The 16855-nt window shown below is 39.3% G+C and overlaps 1 protein-coding gene across 1 annotated transcript in view; it reads left to right on the plus strand.

The window, feature by feature from the left end:
• The window catches only part of Sec24a (SEC24 homolog A, COPII coat complex component), a 73775-nt gene that overhangs the window by 38130 nt on the left and 18790 nt on the right, over positions 1–16855 (plus strand). Inside the window, exons 8-13 of the mRNA XM_019209883.2 lie at positions 288–414; positions 6294–6403; positions 8724–8836; positions 9542–9660; positions 14500–14555; positions 15598–15804. Coding sequence (XP_019065428.2) covers positions 288–414; positions 6294–6403; positions 8724–8836; positions 9542–9660; positions 14500–14555; positions 15598–15804 — 732 coding nt within the window. The remainder of the gene's footprint in view (positions 1–287; positions 415–6293; positions 6404–8723; positions 8837–9541; positions 9661–14499; positions 14556–15597; positions 15805–16855) is intronic.

The following is a 16855-nucleotide window of genomic DNA, read 5'->3' on the forward strand; positions in this document are numbered from 1 at the left end:
TTTTTTTTTTTTTTTTTTTTTGGTACCAGGGTACTGGGAATTGAAATCGGGAGCTTGTGATTTTGAGGCAGGTGGCAGCACCACTGAGGTAGCTCCCTGACCCTGGTTTTGTTTTTTGTGGTGCTGGGGATTGAAGACAGGGCCTCTTGCTTCTAGGCTGTATGGCAGTTTGCACATGTTTTATTTTCTCCAAAATTATAATGTTCCAGTAGTTGTTTGGAAGGGGTGGGTTAATATTGCCTTTTCAAATGGTCTTTGTCTTTAAGAACTTAGTTCTGTTTTTACAGCAATTGCCTGTGGTTACATCCAGTACAATCGTGAGGTGCCGCTCATGCAGGACATACATCAACCCTTTTGTCAGCTTCCTTGATCAGAGGAGATGGAAGTGTAACTTATGTTACCGAGTCAATGATGGTATGCTTTTTTGAAACATTTTACAATTTCTCCTTACACTGTAGGAAAATCAGGTTATACAAATGTGAGGTAAATGAAACAGAAAAGAGCCTGTAATCCAGCTACTTGGGAGGCTGACACCAGAAGAGCATGATCACACACTGAGACCCTGTCTCAAAGAGGAAACAAAGAAAGAAAGGAAGCAGTCCTGTTAGCTATCTGTGATCAACTCTTCCACTTAGAGAAAGCTGACCACTGATACCGTCACTGATATTTTTCTATGAATTTATACTTATAAATACATAATGCCTTTAAAGCAAAAAAATGTGATAATATTTTGAGGCCACCTTACATTTCTTATATTGAATGTATAATAAGTGGTATATTACATGATATTTTTTAAGCCAGTTAACTTAAGAAATATTTTTATTTAGAAGTTATCCCATGCCTTTTCTGTAGGATGAAAGAAAATAAGCCCACTGGATAGCTGCTTAATTCACTCACTGCTCAGTGGGCAGTCTGGAAGCATAAGTTGAATGTCACTTTCCTAGTGATTGAGGAGGGATCCTTGTCAGTAATTATTACATAGCTTTTTTTTAATGGTAGCAAAGTTTTATTATTTAATTTAATTTATTTATTTTTTTGTTTGTTTTTTTTGAGACAGGGTCTCACTATGTAGTTGAGACTGCTCTGGGACTCACTGTGTAGCCCAGGCTGGTCTTGAACTCACAGCAATCCTCCTGCCTCAGTCTCCCCAGTGCTGGGATTATAGGCATGCAGCACCACACCCACCTTTGCAAAGTTTTATTAAAGGTAGAAAAAGAAACTGGTTCTGCAGAGTGAGTTTGGGCCACATAAATGTAGGAATAGCAGTGGTGGCAAACCTGCAGCATGCGTCCTGCAGTGTGCTGTTTGAGTCATTGGAAGTGCTGAAACGTTTGCTGTCACTGTCCTACAGGATGAGTGCAGGTCACCATGTAAGAGAACACAGTGGCAGAAACTCGGTGGCAACTGTCTCCTCAGGCTGTTGTCACCTAGGCCATCTTAGGGGAAATGCGCTCCAGTTCTAATGGAAAGTTGGTGTGCAGGGCTTCGGGAACTGTTCTGTGTGTGTGTGTCCTGGGGTTTTGTCATTTACAAGTCATACTTATTTCCCCAGCCAGCTCTGTTACGCCCTAATCTGTCTCATTTCCCCCAGAGAGACACATATTCCCATAATTCTTTTTGTTTGTTTGTTTGTTTGTTTGTTTTTGGTACTGGGGATAACTCATGACTTTGTGCTTGCCAGGCAGGTGCTATGCTGCTGAGCTACATCCACGACTCTGTTTTTTTTTGAGACAGAGTCTCACTATGTAATTCAGACTGGCCTTGAATTCACTATGTATCCCAGAACGCTTGCGATCTTCCTGCCTCAGCCTCCTGAGTGCTGGGATTACAAATGTGTACTATCATGCCCAGCCAATCCCCATAATTCTTTACGAGGTGCTGAGGGAGTGGAAGTCTCTTATCTTCTGTAGCTTCTTCTGGCTGGAAGGGGCTATAGACCCTACCTTCTGGGATTATGTGCTCTCTACCTTCAGGTGTTGTGGCTCGCTGGTTGGGTCAAAGAGAAAAATCGTTCAAAGTCAATGAGAAAAAAAATTAGTGACTGTTGAGCTGTCTCTTCCCTGGGAGAAAGAAAGTAACTGTACTCTTATGTTGGGGATGTAGAACCCAAATACCAGGAGCAGGTCAAATTTCTACACCTGTGGAAGACAAAGTGGGATGGCAAAGAGGGAGCCTCGATAAATTATCAAGAGCCAGAGGATCATATTTTAGCAAGATTACCCACATAATAGATCTGATATAAAACAGCAGCCTCAATACAGGTGCCCATATAAGTTGTGGTCAATTAGGGTCATTAGTGACCCTACTTGTCTGCACACGGAGCAGTACTGGAGTCTTGCTTTTTGAAGAGGAGCCTTAAGTCTTCCAGTGGCTCTCAGGAATAGCTTTCTTCTTAGTCCCTTAATGTCTAGCATAACAGGGGCATTGTAGGTTCCCTTGGGCCTTTTCTGAGCAGGAAACAAGAGTTTTGACTGGCCTAGCTCCTCTCTGGGTGCAGGGAGAGTCAATCCTTCAGTGCCGCAAGTCAGGCACACTGACTGCCTCACACTGCACGCAGGGCTCAGGCAGTGGCTTGGTCTAGACTTGTGCCCAGTGTTCAGATTTCTTCTTTTTTTAGACAGAGTCTCACTATGGAGTTCAGTCTGGCCTTCAGTTCCCTGTGCAGCACAGGCTGGTCTTGAACTCTTGTTCCTCCTGCCTCAGCCTCCTGGGGGCTAGAAGTAGAGGCACGTGCCTCCATACCTGGCCGACCAGTGTCCACCAGACTTCTTACATTTAAAACAGGAACCTTAGTTGTCATTGGGTTTTTTCTTAGTTGATTTGGGTGAGCTTAAAACATTGCCGATTGCAGCAGTTATAATTCTAGCTTTTCTCTTTTGAATCCCCTCTAGATCCCCATTGTTGAACACAGGAAAGGCTGTGTCTAACATTTGTGTTATATGTGCTTGGAGTCCCATCTGAAGTTTCTCCATTAAACAGTTGAGAATGAGAGACATGTGGGTATCTGAGGACAAGATCATTAAAGATATTTCTGTGTTCCTTAGGGGTCCCTGTGAATACCATAGTTTCTGGCCCTTTCCTGGGATAAAGGGTAAAACAAAAGCCTGAACGTAAAGAATTTCACTCCACCTTTTATATTTTAAGAAGAAACAGTTTAACTGAAAAAGTCTCACAAAAAGTCTCATAATTTGTGCTGCCGTCCCATACCCACCTCTCACCATTTTCTAGTTCTTACTGAACCCAAACCATATTACAATGGTAGATAAACTATTACTTTTTAAATTGGCAGGGTCAAACGTTTCCTACTGATTGAGATTATGGCTGAGTGGTGAATTCAGTGGAATCTGTGAGTGTGGTTTATGAGGTTTCCCGTGGCTCATTTTGGGGCCCATAGAAAGAGACAACTAGGTCTCACTCCTTAAGTTGTCATCCCATGCAGAAGAAGGAGACTCGATGACTCCACAAAGCATCCCCTGTGAGGCTCGATTATTTACTAGACAGACATCTCTGTCTGAAGCTAGACCGTGCAGACATCTTTTGTAGCAGCACAGAGGTGGGGAGCTACTTGATGGTTCTCTCTAGAACTAGGTCTTGGGTCCTTAAAATGATGTCTCATGCAGAGGGAGGAGACCTGATTTGGACACACAAAGCGGCCCTTGTAAGACTCAGTCAGATATTGACTAGACAGAGGCCTTTGCCCAAAGCTAGGATAATACTGGCATCTTTTATAGACGCATAGAAGAAAGCCCTACTGAGGGCTTTTTGTCTCCATGTGGGGCCCAATAACTCCTTAGTGAGAGTGGGTTGAGCCATTTGTTTTTTCTACTTAGTCCTTTGAAACTCCCAGGAGATCAGGATGGAATCCCCCGCCACTGGAATTCCCCCTACTTAAACAGGTTAGTCTTCTCCATAGTAAAAACTTTGGTACTTTGTTTAAGGTTGTAGAGACAGAAACCTCTTTTTTTTTCAATAAGAAAACATTAGAAGTCCTAAGGAATGACTCATGGTCACATGAGTTAAGTTTTACTGGCTGTTCTTTTATTCTGCTCAGGACATCAAGCATATGTTACTCAGTTACCTGCATTGTTAGAAGAAACAAGAAAGGGATCTAGAAACTAACATGGTGGTGGCTGACTCAAACCCACGTCTAGCCACGTGACATGTGACAAGTCAAAATGGTGACCCTAACTAAAGTAGCACTCTGAGAAAGAAGTGGCCATCCAGGGCAAAAGCACAGATGAGGCTGGGAGTAAACTAGGGTAGGCAGCTACTCAGGCGTGCTACCAAGTTACCAGCAGCTATTTTTCCCCGAAGGAATGAGAAAGCTGAGGAAAGTATCACAGAGCACCGAAACATGAGGTCAAACAGGTGTCAGCTAGATTAATAGGCTCTCTGGCTGTTCTTTACTGACAATCGGCAATAAGTGACTAAAAATGAGAAGAAGAAGAAGGGAGATAAATTTCAAGCAGGCTGTAGGTCTGATGCAAGTGGGAGGAAAATACAGAGGTCATACATTTCCTTCTTTGTCCCATAAGCTATTCCTGGTGCCGTGAGACCCTTGGAGTCCCAGCCTAGGGGAGACAGACGTGGAAAGAAGAAGAAAAAGAAAAAGCCTTTGTGGCATTTTAGATAGAAACAAAAAAAAATGCGCCCAAAAGGCCTTTCCTGATATCCTGGCGCTGACTAAGGCAAGTTATGTAACTGGGTTTTTGGGTGCCGAAGTTTCATCTGGAGGTGGTTTCTAGTTTCTTTCTGTCTTGAGAAAGAATTTGTCAAGATAATCGCAAACACTAACCAAGTTTTGTTAAAGGTAGGAAAAGAAACAGCCTCTGCAGAGTGAGTTTTACTCTGCTGAGTAGAGGTAGGAAAAGAAGTGTACCCTACAGCATGAGGACAGGACACCATACAAGAGCAATAACCTAGGTTACTGTCCAGCCAACGCCATTCCATGAAGAGGAGAGATGAGAATGAGTAGGCTGGTATTCAGGTTGGAAGTCAATGTCTGGAAGGAAATTTCATTAAGAGAAATAGAAAGAGGAAAAGAAAAAAGTTGAGAAATAGAGGAATATAAAAGATTTTTAAGTGAAAAAAGAATCTGGATAATATGTAAAGGTACAAATTCCATATGATGAATGTTATCATTATATATATCTAAAATGTACTGATAAAATTAATTTTGAAAAATGTTTTTGAGACAGGGTTCTCATGTAGTGCAGACTGCTCTGGGACTCACTATGTAGCCTGGGCTGGTCTTGAACTCACAGGATCCTCCTGCCTCAGCCTCCCTAGTTCTGGGATTATAGGTGTGTGCCACCACGCCCATCTTTTTTACAGTTTTTTTGTTGTTGATTTTTTTGTTTTGGTCCTGGGGATCAGACTTGGGACCATGCACTTGTGAGGCAGGTGGCAGAAGTACTGAGCTAAATCCCTGGCTCAATTTAAAAAATTTTTTAAAAAACCACTGTTATTGTTTTTATGTGTTTTATAAGGCTAGAAGAAAATGAGTATAGATTAAAAACATTCTTTTACTCTAGTCATTTACAAAATGTCTGTGCAATGGTATTACACTTAAACAGCTTGGTGTTTGAATATATAGAATGAGATTGTGATAATACAAAATGAAGTGTGATAAAGACTGAAGCCTCTTTCATGTGCATACAAGCCTATTTCACAAACTAGCTCACCCTTTACAAAGGGATTTTAATTTCTGAAGTGATTACTGGAAGGCCAGGTATAGTGATAATTAATTTAGAGCAGACTGTGAACACTAGTGTGTTATAAATAGACTGCCACTGATGCAGGATGTACATTAACCTTTTGTCAGCTCTCTTGAGATACAAGTATAACTTAAATGTCTCATTAATTAGTGAAGGTCTTAATCCACTGTGACTCTACATCTGAAATAGTCTCACAGCTTTTTAGGTCCATCTAGACCCTATGTTTCATGTGTCAAGTGTTAATAATATTGTATAATAATGGAATCTAGGAAAAGTGGTATCGAATGAGTTTTTCCAGTCTTTTGAAGCTACTTTAGGAAAACAGCTTTAGCAAGAATTAAGACAGAAAGGGTATCAGGAGATGGCAAAAGGAGAGTCACAGTGACTGTAGTTGTAAAAGCAAGGCATAGTTAGTGCCATTGAATGCATGGGGAACTTGAATAGAACATTTAAAAAAATGAATTTATCCCTTGAAACTGAATTGACTGTAAACCCCTCAGTTAAGAAAATGGCCAAATATGAAATTAATCCTTTGGCATTGATTAGTTTAATCAATATAATATTAACTTTATACAGTTCCTGAAGAATTCATGTACAATCCTTTGACCAGAGTTTATGGAGAACCTCACAGAAGACCTGAAGTTCAAAATGCTACTATTGAGTTTATGGCTCCTTCAGAATACATGGTAAGCTTTCATATTTTTATACAGTGTACTCATAAGAGTGGATTTTAAGTAAAACAATGTATCCTTTTACAAAATTTTGTGGGTCTTTTTTTGGTTTTGGGTTTTTAAAGATTTTTGATGGTACTGGGGACTGAACCCATGACTTTGGTGCTGAGTTACATCCCCAGCCTATATATTCTTTATTTTGAGTCAGAGTCTTGTGAAGCTGCCAAGGCTGGCCTTGAACTTGGGCTTTTCCTGTCTCAAATGAAATTGGTGGGATTACAGGTTTATGCTGCTGTTCCCAGAAAAATTTTATGTTTTAAATTTAGAAAGCATAGTATTTATTCATTATAAATGTATTAGTTTGTGTATAAGAAAACATTTGAAAAGAGAGCATATGTAAAATTACATGTAAGTTTCTTGTGTGTCTGTTGAGAAATCTACAGTTTAATATTTTCATTATTACAAATATGTGCTGAAGATCCTCTTGCAAGTACTTTTATACATGTGTGAGAATATTTTATTCACATCTTACATTTTAAAAAGAATTATGTTTGGTATTTAGTACTTTACATTGGGACCTTGTGCTTGTAAGGCAGGCGGCAGTACCACTGAGCTAAATTCCTGGCTCTGTACTTTACATTTTAGAGCCACTGCCCCTTAGGTTTTTTTTTTTTTTTTTTTGGTGGCGGGGGGGGTCCTGGGGATTGAATTTGGGACCTTGGGCTTGCAAGGCATAAGCAGCAAAACCACTGAGCTATATCCCTCGCCCCTTTTAGCTTTTTTGAGATAGGCTCTTCCTTTGTAATTCAGGCTGCCCTTGAACTCACTGTGTAGCCCAGGCTGGCCTTGAACTCCTCCTGCCTCAGCCTCCTGAGTGCTGGGATTACAGGCGTGTGTGCCACCACGCCTGGCTAGGGTCTTGTAGCCCCCCCCATACAGGGCATCAAACTCAGGACTTTGCATTTGCCAGGTGAGTGCAGTACTGTTGAGCTACATCCCCAGTTTTTTTTTTTTTTTTTTTTTTTTTTTTTTTTTTTTTTTGGTACTGAGGATCATACATGGGTCCCTGCTCTTGAAAGGCAGGTGGTGGAACCACTGAACTAAATCCCTGGCCCTAGGCGTTATATTTTTGATCATCAAAATAATACTGTGAAGTAAGCCAGGGAAATTCTGTTACCCCTACTTTACAGGTATGAAATCAAACTTAGGTTCAGTGCCTTGCCACATGTTACTAAGTGAGGAAGAAGAGTAGATGCATTAAAATCTAAGGCTTTTTTTTTTTTTTTTGAGACAAAGTCTTGCTTTGTAGTTCAGGGTGGCAGTGAACTCACTGTATATCCCAGCCTGGCCTCAAACTTGTGGCAGTCATCCTGCCTCAGCCTTCTGAGTGTGGAATTACAGGTGTGCACCACTATACCCAGCTGCCATGCCATAATTTAGTCTAGAGAAGGAGAATATGAAGATAAGATTTAAGGTCAATCTTAAATAACTTCAGTATTTTAGATGTTTTTGTGGCATAATCTTTGGGCATTTGGTTCTTTTTACTGTGGAATCAGTCTCTTACCACAAAGTGGTAGTGGAGAAAACATTTGTGACACTTAAGTGGTTTGTAATAGCTTTCTGTACTGTGATTCTTTTGAATTGGACTTCTAAATCCTTTCATCTCCCAGATTTTGTGAAAATGACTTCCTTTAAATCCAGAAACTTGCCTATTACAAAGGTTTTTGTTCCTTCCTAGCTTACCTGTGTTTTATGAATTTGGTAAGTGGTATTTACACAGACACATAAAAGGCAGTGTACTGTATACTTAACTCTCATTGTGGTTATTTGATACATATATTAACTTGAAAACAAATCTCTTGATTTAGAAGTTTATAAAATATATGTAGGACCTCACATTTTTATGGAATTTAGCTGAAATATGTTGGTTAAATAACTTAACTGAGACTAATTCATTACTTTCATAGCTATAATTTCCCTAGAAAGTCAGTGTAACATAAATATATAGGTTATCAAATAATTATGAAGTAAACATCTTTGTTAGTGCTCCTTAAGTCAAGCAGCTGAACCTTGCCAGAGCTGCCAGCAGACCTTTTTGTCCTATTTCCTCCCTCCCTGCCCCAGAGAACACACCCTGCTGGAGTGTGGGAGCCATAGACTGAGTTTTCTTTCTAGTATATACCTGTACACACTGTAATATAGCTTTATTTGTTGTGCCACTTGGACTGTAAATATCAGACTGTAAATGTTTATCTTTTGGTTTTGCTGCACATGGACACAGCAAATAAATTTGCCTGTTAAATGTGTTTAACGTGCTTCTTTTTTTTCCCTCCAGCTACGACCACCACAACCTCCAGTGTACCTCTTTGTATTTGATGTATCTCATAATGCATTTGAAACTGGATACTTGAATTCAGTTTGCCAGAGTTTGTTAGACAATCTGGATTTGTAAGTGCCTTCATTTAATTTCAGTCTGGAATTAACAGTGTTTGTAAATTGACTCATTTTCAAAGCACACACCAAAAAAAAGCCTTGTAATTATGGTCCAAAAGTCCATTTAAATCCGTTAATAATGTAAAAGAGATCTGTGCAAAAACTTTTAAACAGTTGTACAATCTAAATTTTATATTACACTGTGCCTGCCTAGAAAGTGCAAGGTCCTGAGTTTGATCCCTGAGTAGCAAAAAAAAAAAAGCAAAAAACAAAAAAAAAACTATTTTACAGTGAGTAATTTTGAAGCTTCTTTTTTCTTGTGGTGCTGGGGATGGAACCCAAGGCTTTGCACATGACAGGCAAGTGCTCTACCACTGAGCTACATCTCCAGCTACTGAATAATTTTTTTGTAAAATAGCTTTAATTTGTTACGTATTAATTTCCTAAGTAATTATATGTAATATAGGGAAGTAATATGTTTTAGCTTGCTGTATTTTTACTGTTTTTCACTGATTAGTTGACTTATGTGTAGTGTTTTCCATTTGGGGAGAATGTGTTCTTCCAGGTAAAAACTGGGAGTTTTGGACATTGTGTTGGTCTGTATTCCTTAATATTAAACTAGATATCTTGTGATATTTAACAGATATTTTATTTTAAAAATATATATTTACATATATGAAATTTTGATAAAATTATTTTTCTGTATGTGTTTGTCTTTAGGCTTCCTGGCAACACAAGAACAAAAATTGGCTTTATAACATTTGACAGTACCATTCATTTCTATAGCCTTCAGGAAGGTCTTTCTCAACCTCAGATGCTAATAATTTCAGATATTGATGGTATGTATTATACACTTAACTGCCTCAGGAAGTTTCCATGTAAAAAGTATTTCATGACTATGTGGCAAATTAGGAGTTTAATGTATAAGTCTACTATATAAATGAAAATCTTGAATTTAAAATCATTTGATTGTTGAAGTTGTATGAGTTCTTCATTTTAATCTGTCATTTTATAAAACAGGAAACAAAGTTATGGATAAGTGAATTCTGAACAAGGAAACAAAAAATAAGTTAATGTTAGAAATCAGATTAAATGTAATTCATTCATTCATTTAAAAGTATTTGAGAGCTGAGGATTTGGCTCAGTGTTTGAGCTCCTGCTTATCATGTCCAAGGTCTTAGGTTTGATTCCCAGTACCACAAAAAGAAAAACAACAACAAATATGTATGTATTTTTGTGTGCGGGGGGTTGGGGACAGACAGGGTCTCATAATTCAGGCTGGCCTTGAACTTACTATGTAGCCCAGGCTGGCTTCAAACTCACAGCAGTCCTCTTGCCTCAGCCTCCCAAGTTCTAGGATTACAGGTGTGCACCACCATGCCCAGCAACAACAAATATATTTAAGGACATACATGAAGTCCAAAAAATTGTGTAGAGAGCTCAGAAATAAAGCCTAACATAGTTAATTAAATTTTCGGGGGTGAAACAGGGTCTCACTATATAGTTTAGGCTGGCTTTGATCTGTCAGTGATCCTCCTGAGTGCTGGGATTAAATCAATTATATTTTTTGATAAGAATGCCAAGACTATGTAATGGAGTAAACGAATTTTTTTCTCCAGATGGTTGTAGGAAAACTGGATAAGCAAAAACATGAAGTTGGATGCTTGCCACATCATAAAAAGAAAATTAATCAAGAATGAGTTAAAGAATGGGTTAAAACTTAAAGAGCTAAAAGTATAAAGCACAGGAGAAATTCTTTATGACATTGGATTTGGCATAAAGGAGAGACAAGTAATTGAATTTTATTAATATTAAAAGTCTTTGTATGTGAGTATTATGCAGAGAGTGTAGAGAGCCTTCAGAATGGGAGAAAATATTTGCAAATGACATATCAAAAGTAGGCAGAGACGATATACAGGTGGCCATGCTGAGTGCCACACCATTAGAGAGGGGTGAATCAGAGCCACCGCGAGGACCTGGATCACAGCTCACAGGTGGAGTGCTTGCCTAGTGTGCTCAAGGCCTGGGCTCATTCCCTTTCCCTGGAATTCAGACAAAACTCTACCTGAGTGAACCACTTCGTGTTGGTTAGGGGGATGGCTAATGTTTTTTAAAAACATGGAAAATAACAAGTGTTGGTAAAGTGAGAGACAGTACAACTCTTGTGCATTGATAGCAGGAATGGAAAATGGTACAGCTGCTGTTGAAATTAGTTAGGCAGTTTTTCAAAGTTAGGTTCAAATTAGCATATGATTTAGGATCTCTGCTTCTCATTATATACCAAAAATAATGGAAAGCAGGGATTCAGACAGATAAATTATATATTATTCATAGCAACATTAATTAAAGTAGCCAAGAATTGAAAACACTCTCAAGCAGCCATCAGTGGCTGAATGAACAAACAAAATGCAGTGTAAAGGTAAAGATGGAATATTATTTAGCTTTAAAAAGCAATGAAATTCTGATACCTGTCACAGCATAGGTGAAATTTGAAGATTTTACTAAGCAAAATAAGGCAGATGCAAAAGGACAAATATTAATTCCATTTGTTGTTGTTGTTTTTTGTTTTGTTTTGTTTTGTTTTTGAGATAGGGTCTCACTATGAGACTGACCTGGAACTTGCTGTGTAGGCCAGGCTGGTCTCGAACTCACAGCAATCCTCCTGCCTCGGCCTCCCGAGTGCTGGGATTACAGGTGTACACCACCACACCTGGCTCCATATAATAGCGGAAAAAAATAAAATAGAGAAAGGGAGGTATGGAGAAAAACAAAGGGTTTTTTGCTTTGGACAGTTAACTCCATGAGCCACAGTGCTAGCAATTAGACTGGAGAAGAGGGAAAAAGTGAATCATTCAAGAAAACTTACTGTCTAATTCCAGTTGTATAAGACATGTTGATTGAGCAAACTCAGAGATGGAAAATACAATAGAGATTACTAGGGGTTGACAGAGAAGCTGGCTAGGGAGTTATTAATTACTGAGTGCAAAGGTTTTCTATGGGATAATGAAAAAGTTCTGAAAATAGTTGATGGCTATACATTATTGTGACTATGTTAAATGCCATCAGTTATACACTTAAAAATAGTAGAGTGGGGGCCGGGGATTTAGCTCAGTGGTTCGGTGGCCTGCCTTGCAAGCGCAAGGACCCAAGTTAAAAAAAAAACCCAAACAAAAATAGTAGAATGGGCCGGGGATTTAGCTCAGTGATGCCTCACCTGTTTTCCAAGTGCAAGGTCCTGAGTTCCATCCCTGGTAGCAAAAAAAAGAGAAAAGCTTAGTGGGTAGATTTTTTGTACATTGTGCATATTTTATCATAATAAGAAAATTAAAAAGTGGGTCATATAGACCCAGGTGTGAGATTGAAAAATGTTAGAAGAAAACATGGGAGCAAATCTTGGTTTTAGCAGCAGTTTCTTAGATACAACATCAAATACACAGGCAGCAAAAGAAAAAAATAAATTGAGCTTCACAAATCAAAAAGGTTTGCCTGAGCTACCTAGTGAGACTCTGTCTCCAAAAAAAATTAGTTTTGTGCTTTAATGAATGCTATCAAGAAAATGAGTACCATCAAGACAACCCACAAATTGGGAGAAAGACATTTGAAAACTTAGGGCACCAGAAGAACTATAACAATAAAAAGAAAGAATGGCACAACCTTAGATTTGAGCAGCATCACTACTCAATGCACAGTATTCAGTATTCTTGGGAATGCGGTATAGCTCATTGGCTTATTTAGCTTCTGCAAGGCCCTGGGTTCAACTCTAATACCTACCACTAAAAATGTGTGAGCAATTTGATAAATGTGTTCCACCATGAGTTATGAAACCAATGCAAATGAGAAGCACGGTGAAATGTCACCTCATACCACATAGGACACACAAAATTAAATAGGTAGGTAGGTACTGGTGGACATACAGAGAGATTAGAACCCTCACGCTCTACAAGAGTGGGAAACAGTGGTTACAGTTCCTCAAAAAGTTAAACAGAGTCACCATATGACGTAGCAGTTGAGAACTGATAAAATGTGGTTTAGTCCTACAATAGAATATTATTCAGCAGGAAAAAAAGAAGGAAGACCTGATGTATGGGTCAGTCTTGAAAATGTGCTAGTGAATGCAGCCAGTCACAGAAGGCCACATACAATGTGGGTCTCTTTGTATGAAATACCCTGAATTACATATTCAAAAAGTAGATTCATTGCCAGGAACTTGGTGATAAGGGGGAAACTGGGAGTAACTATTAGTGGTATTAGAGTTTCTTTTTTGAGATGATGATAAAGATCTGGAATTAGATAATGATCATGGTTGTATAACTATGAATGTGTAATAAAATGACTGAAATGTGCTTCCCGTTCCCCCAATGCTGAGGATCAGACCCATGGTCTTGTATGTGTGGGGCACTTGCTCTACCACTTAGCTACATCCCAACCCAAAGCTGTGCTCTTTTTTTTCTTTCATTTATTTATGTTTGCTTTTTGACATGGTTTCACAATGAAGTTCAGGCTGGCCTTAAACTGACTTATATAACCCAAGCTGGCCTCCAACTCAGAGAGATCCCTTTGCCTCAGCCTCCTGAGTGTGCCACCATGCCTGGCTCCAGAACTGTACTCTCTATGTAGCCCAGGCTGGTCTCGAACTCACAGTGATCCTCCTGCCTCAGCCTCCCAAGTGCTGGGATTACAGGAGTGTGCCACCACACCCTACTGTCATAAAATACTTTTAAAAAGATTTCTAAAGAGCAGACAGAATTTTTATATGACAGCTAAACATTTAATAATTCAAGTTAATTGTTTTTTTTACAAACTTCATAATAAGCCCTATTTTTGTGTAAGCAAAATCAATATAGAAGTATAAAAAATAATTTTCCATATAACTCTTTACCACTTATGTCCTCTTCGCTGTTGCTTCCCATCAAAGAAGGGGAACTTAATCCCTAAAGCCATATAAGTGTAAATTCTGTGAGGCCCCCAAGTGGCCCGTTTGCATACATTTTGGTGCTAATTTTGTAACCCTGCATGGGGCGTTGGCAGATCTTTGGTTTTGTTATTTTGTGGTGCTGGGATGGAAACTTAGGCCAGTGCACATGCCAGGAAAGTGTTTTGCCAATTGAACTACACACCCAGCCCCTGTGTGGGCCTTCTTTATGAGAGAACAGCGGGGTTTGGATGATAGAAGTATTGGTGAACTGAGTTACTTGTGTATAAAAATAGAGCCTTTTTGTTTTGTTTTGTTTTGTTTTTGAGCCAGAGTCTCACTATGTAGTTCAGACTGGCCTTGAACTCTCAATGGTCCTCCTGCCTCAGCCTCCTGAGTGCTGGATCATGGGTGTGTGCCACCTCACCTGGCAGGATGTATGGTTCTTGTGTGTTGTGTTACTTGCTTTTTTTTAATGTCGAGTGCATGTTTGGCTGGCTCGCTGAATGAAGGTAAAGCAAGATGCTAAATGGTTGTTTGTAAGAAGCAGAATACTTGCACAGACATTGCCAAATTGTGCTTTCTAATTGAAAGGCTGTTGATATTTCTTAAAGCTATAGGCAAGAAGCAGAAAGCCCGAATCCCGTTCCGTGATGACTCTGTTCAGAGATAGTGCCTAGGGACTGTAAGAGTGGAAGAGGACGGGTGGTTCAGCGCATCGGTGTCATGTATTTTGTTTAAAATACGTATTTACTTGTTCTTTCAGATATTTTTATACCTATGCCAGAAAACTTACTGGTAAATTTAAATGAAAGTAAAGAGGTAAGGCGAATTTTCTTCCCGATATTTAATCAAAACACTGAAGACATCCTTTTGCAATAAATTTTAAGTAACATTTTGCTTTTTTCTTTGATAGTTCTAAGACATGTAGCATTTTATACTTGTATTTAGGTGAAGATAATTTTCAAGCTGCAGTCATTTTTAAGTGTAATGCAGCACGCTGTACTAGGATAGAAGATAAGCCTGTTCAGGCAGGAGGAATGGCAGAAAGAGAGCTGTCTCACCAGCGCCTGGGGAGTTGGGAGGGTTGCTGAGAAGATAAAGCCTCTGGTCACCACACAGATGCACAGTAGCCAGGCTGCTCTCAGTGCCCTTTGCTTGTCTGATTCACTGAGTGTCATTGGGGTCAGTTCAGAAGAAACTCTTATTACCTGCCTGGAAATTACCATGCCGTAAGACAGTGAGAGGTGAACAGAATGTTGTCTACCCTGTACGTGCATAAATACCATAGGGGAACATTTTAACTAGTGAGACTACGATCTCTGCTGTTGGCATGGGTCACTGTGCCATAGTGTGAAGTATTTCCTCCCTGTTAATTCTCTTTATTTGTACAACCTAACCTGACTAGGTAGTTGGTTTTGATTTTGTTTTTCTTTTGTAGTGACACTAGTTGGCAAAGTTACTGGATATGTTAGATTTTGCATCAGGGAAGAGTTAAACTCACTTTGAAAGTTAACAGAATAGAGCACATAGAAGTGATGGAGAAAGCCATATTTCATGCCATTAAATATATCAGATTTGTACATTGTGATGATTCTTTTGGATAAATTTTGGACGTATAGTCTTGCTGGACTGCTGTATGTACAAGAAATATGTCTCCAATTTGATGTCTTGCTTGCCAGTTTATAATGTTGACTTAAAATGGCTTTCTTGTCATTTGGCCCACTTGATTGTTGATTGCAGTGTCTGTAGATTCTCTGGCCATCATCATAACTCAATGTCTTGTCTCCTGTATCAGATACTGGCTTATTATGGAAGAAATTTAATTGTAACACTCTTGGGTTTTCTTGCTTTATTTCACAAGCTTGTCCAAGGTTTACTGAAAACTTTGCCACAAATGTTTAACAAGTCTCTGGAGACTCAGAGTGCCTTGGGTCCTGCTCTTCAGGCTGCCTTTAAGCTGATGTCCCCAACTGGTGGTCGAATGTCTGTCTTTCAAACACAGCTCCCAACTCTTGGAGTGGGAGCCCTGAAACCACGGGAAGAGCCCAACCAAAGGTCATCTGCTAAGGTTAGAAAGCTGTCGAGTGTGTGACAAGATTTATGCTGGTGCTTTCTGTCCCTTTGGCCTGAGAGCTTGCTTTTATAAAACTTATTTTTCAGTTGTGGGGAAGAGGGAATATAGGGAACTAGATAAAGGGTTTCACGTTTTTCTTTTGTTTTTTGCAATGCTGAGATGGAACCCAGGGACTTTTGCATACTAGGCAAGCGCTCTACCACTGAGCTATATCCCTAGTCTCAGTGTTTCACTGTTAGGCGGACATCCCTCTTTACCACATTTTCCTCTGCCTGATTCACCCTGTCTGTAGCAGGCCACTAATAGTCCAGACTGGCTTGATAAGAAAATCTAGAATCTAAGGGAAAGTACTGTGCTACGGACAGAGTGGGATCTCATGGATAGGACGTGTCATAATTTGTTATATTGACAGCCACAGTTTACTTTTGTAATTCTTTTTTATACCTTATGTGTATAAACTTATAAGTGGGAGACCTGTGTTTTTCTAAAAGTCAGTGAGAAGCCAATATACTATGCTGGTTACATCCCTCCTAGAATCAGCTGCCTCAGTTCTTTTGCTTATTAGATGTGTGAACTTGAGTAGCTACTTAATTTCTTTGGTCCTTTGATCTGTATATGTAAAGTAAAAAAAAAAATGATAGTACTTACCTCTTAGGTTAGTTGAAAGGACTAAACAGATACCACATATGAATTGCTTAGCATATTAAACATATAATCCATTTTAGTTATAGTTACTTTTGCCTGTTATAATATTAGTGTACGTGTTTCAGCTGCATAAAAGAGCAATGATAACAAAGAAAAAAGTCTCATAAAATTTTATTTTATTCTCTTTTTCTTTTTTCGCTGTAAATACTAGGGATTGAACCCAGGGCCTTTACACTAAAGCTATTTTTAAAAATATTTTTGAGAACAGGTCTTCCTAAGTGGCCTGGGCTGGGCTGGAACTTTGGATTCTCCTGCGTTAGTTTCCCAGAGTGCTGGGATTATAAGCATATGGCTGTCTCTCTCTCCCTCCCTCCCTCCCTCCCTCTCTCCCTCTCCCCCT

The sequence above is a fragment of the Fukomys damarensis genome, unplaced genomic scaffold, assembly GCF_012274545.1.
Source record: "Fukomys damarensis isolate Sample0158 unplaced genomic scaffold, DMR_v1.0_HiC HiC_scaffold_9, whole genome shotgun sequence".
NCBI classification, from domain to species: domain Eukaryota; kingdom Metazoa; phylum Chordata; class Mammalia; order Rodentia; family Bathyergidae; genus Fukomys; species Fukomys damarensis.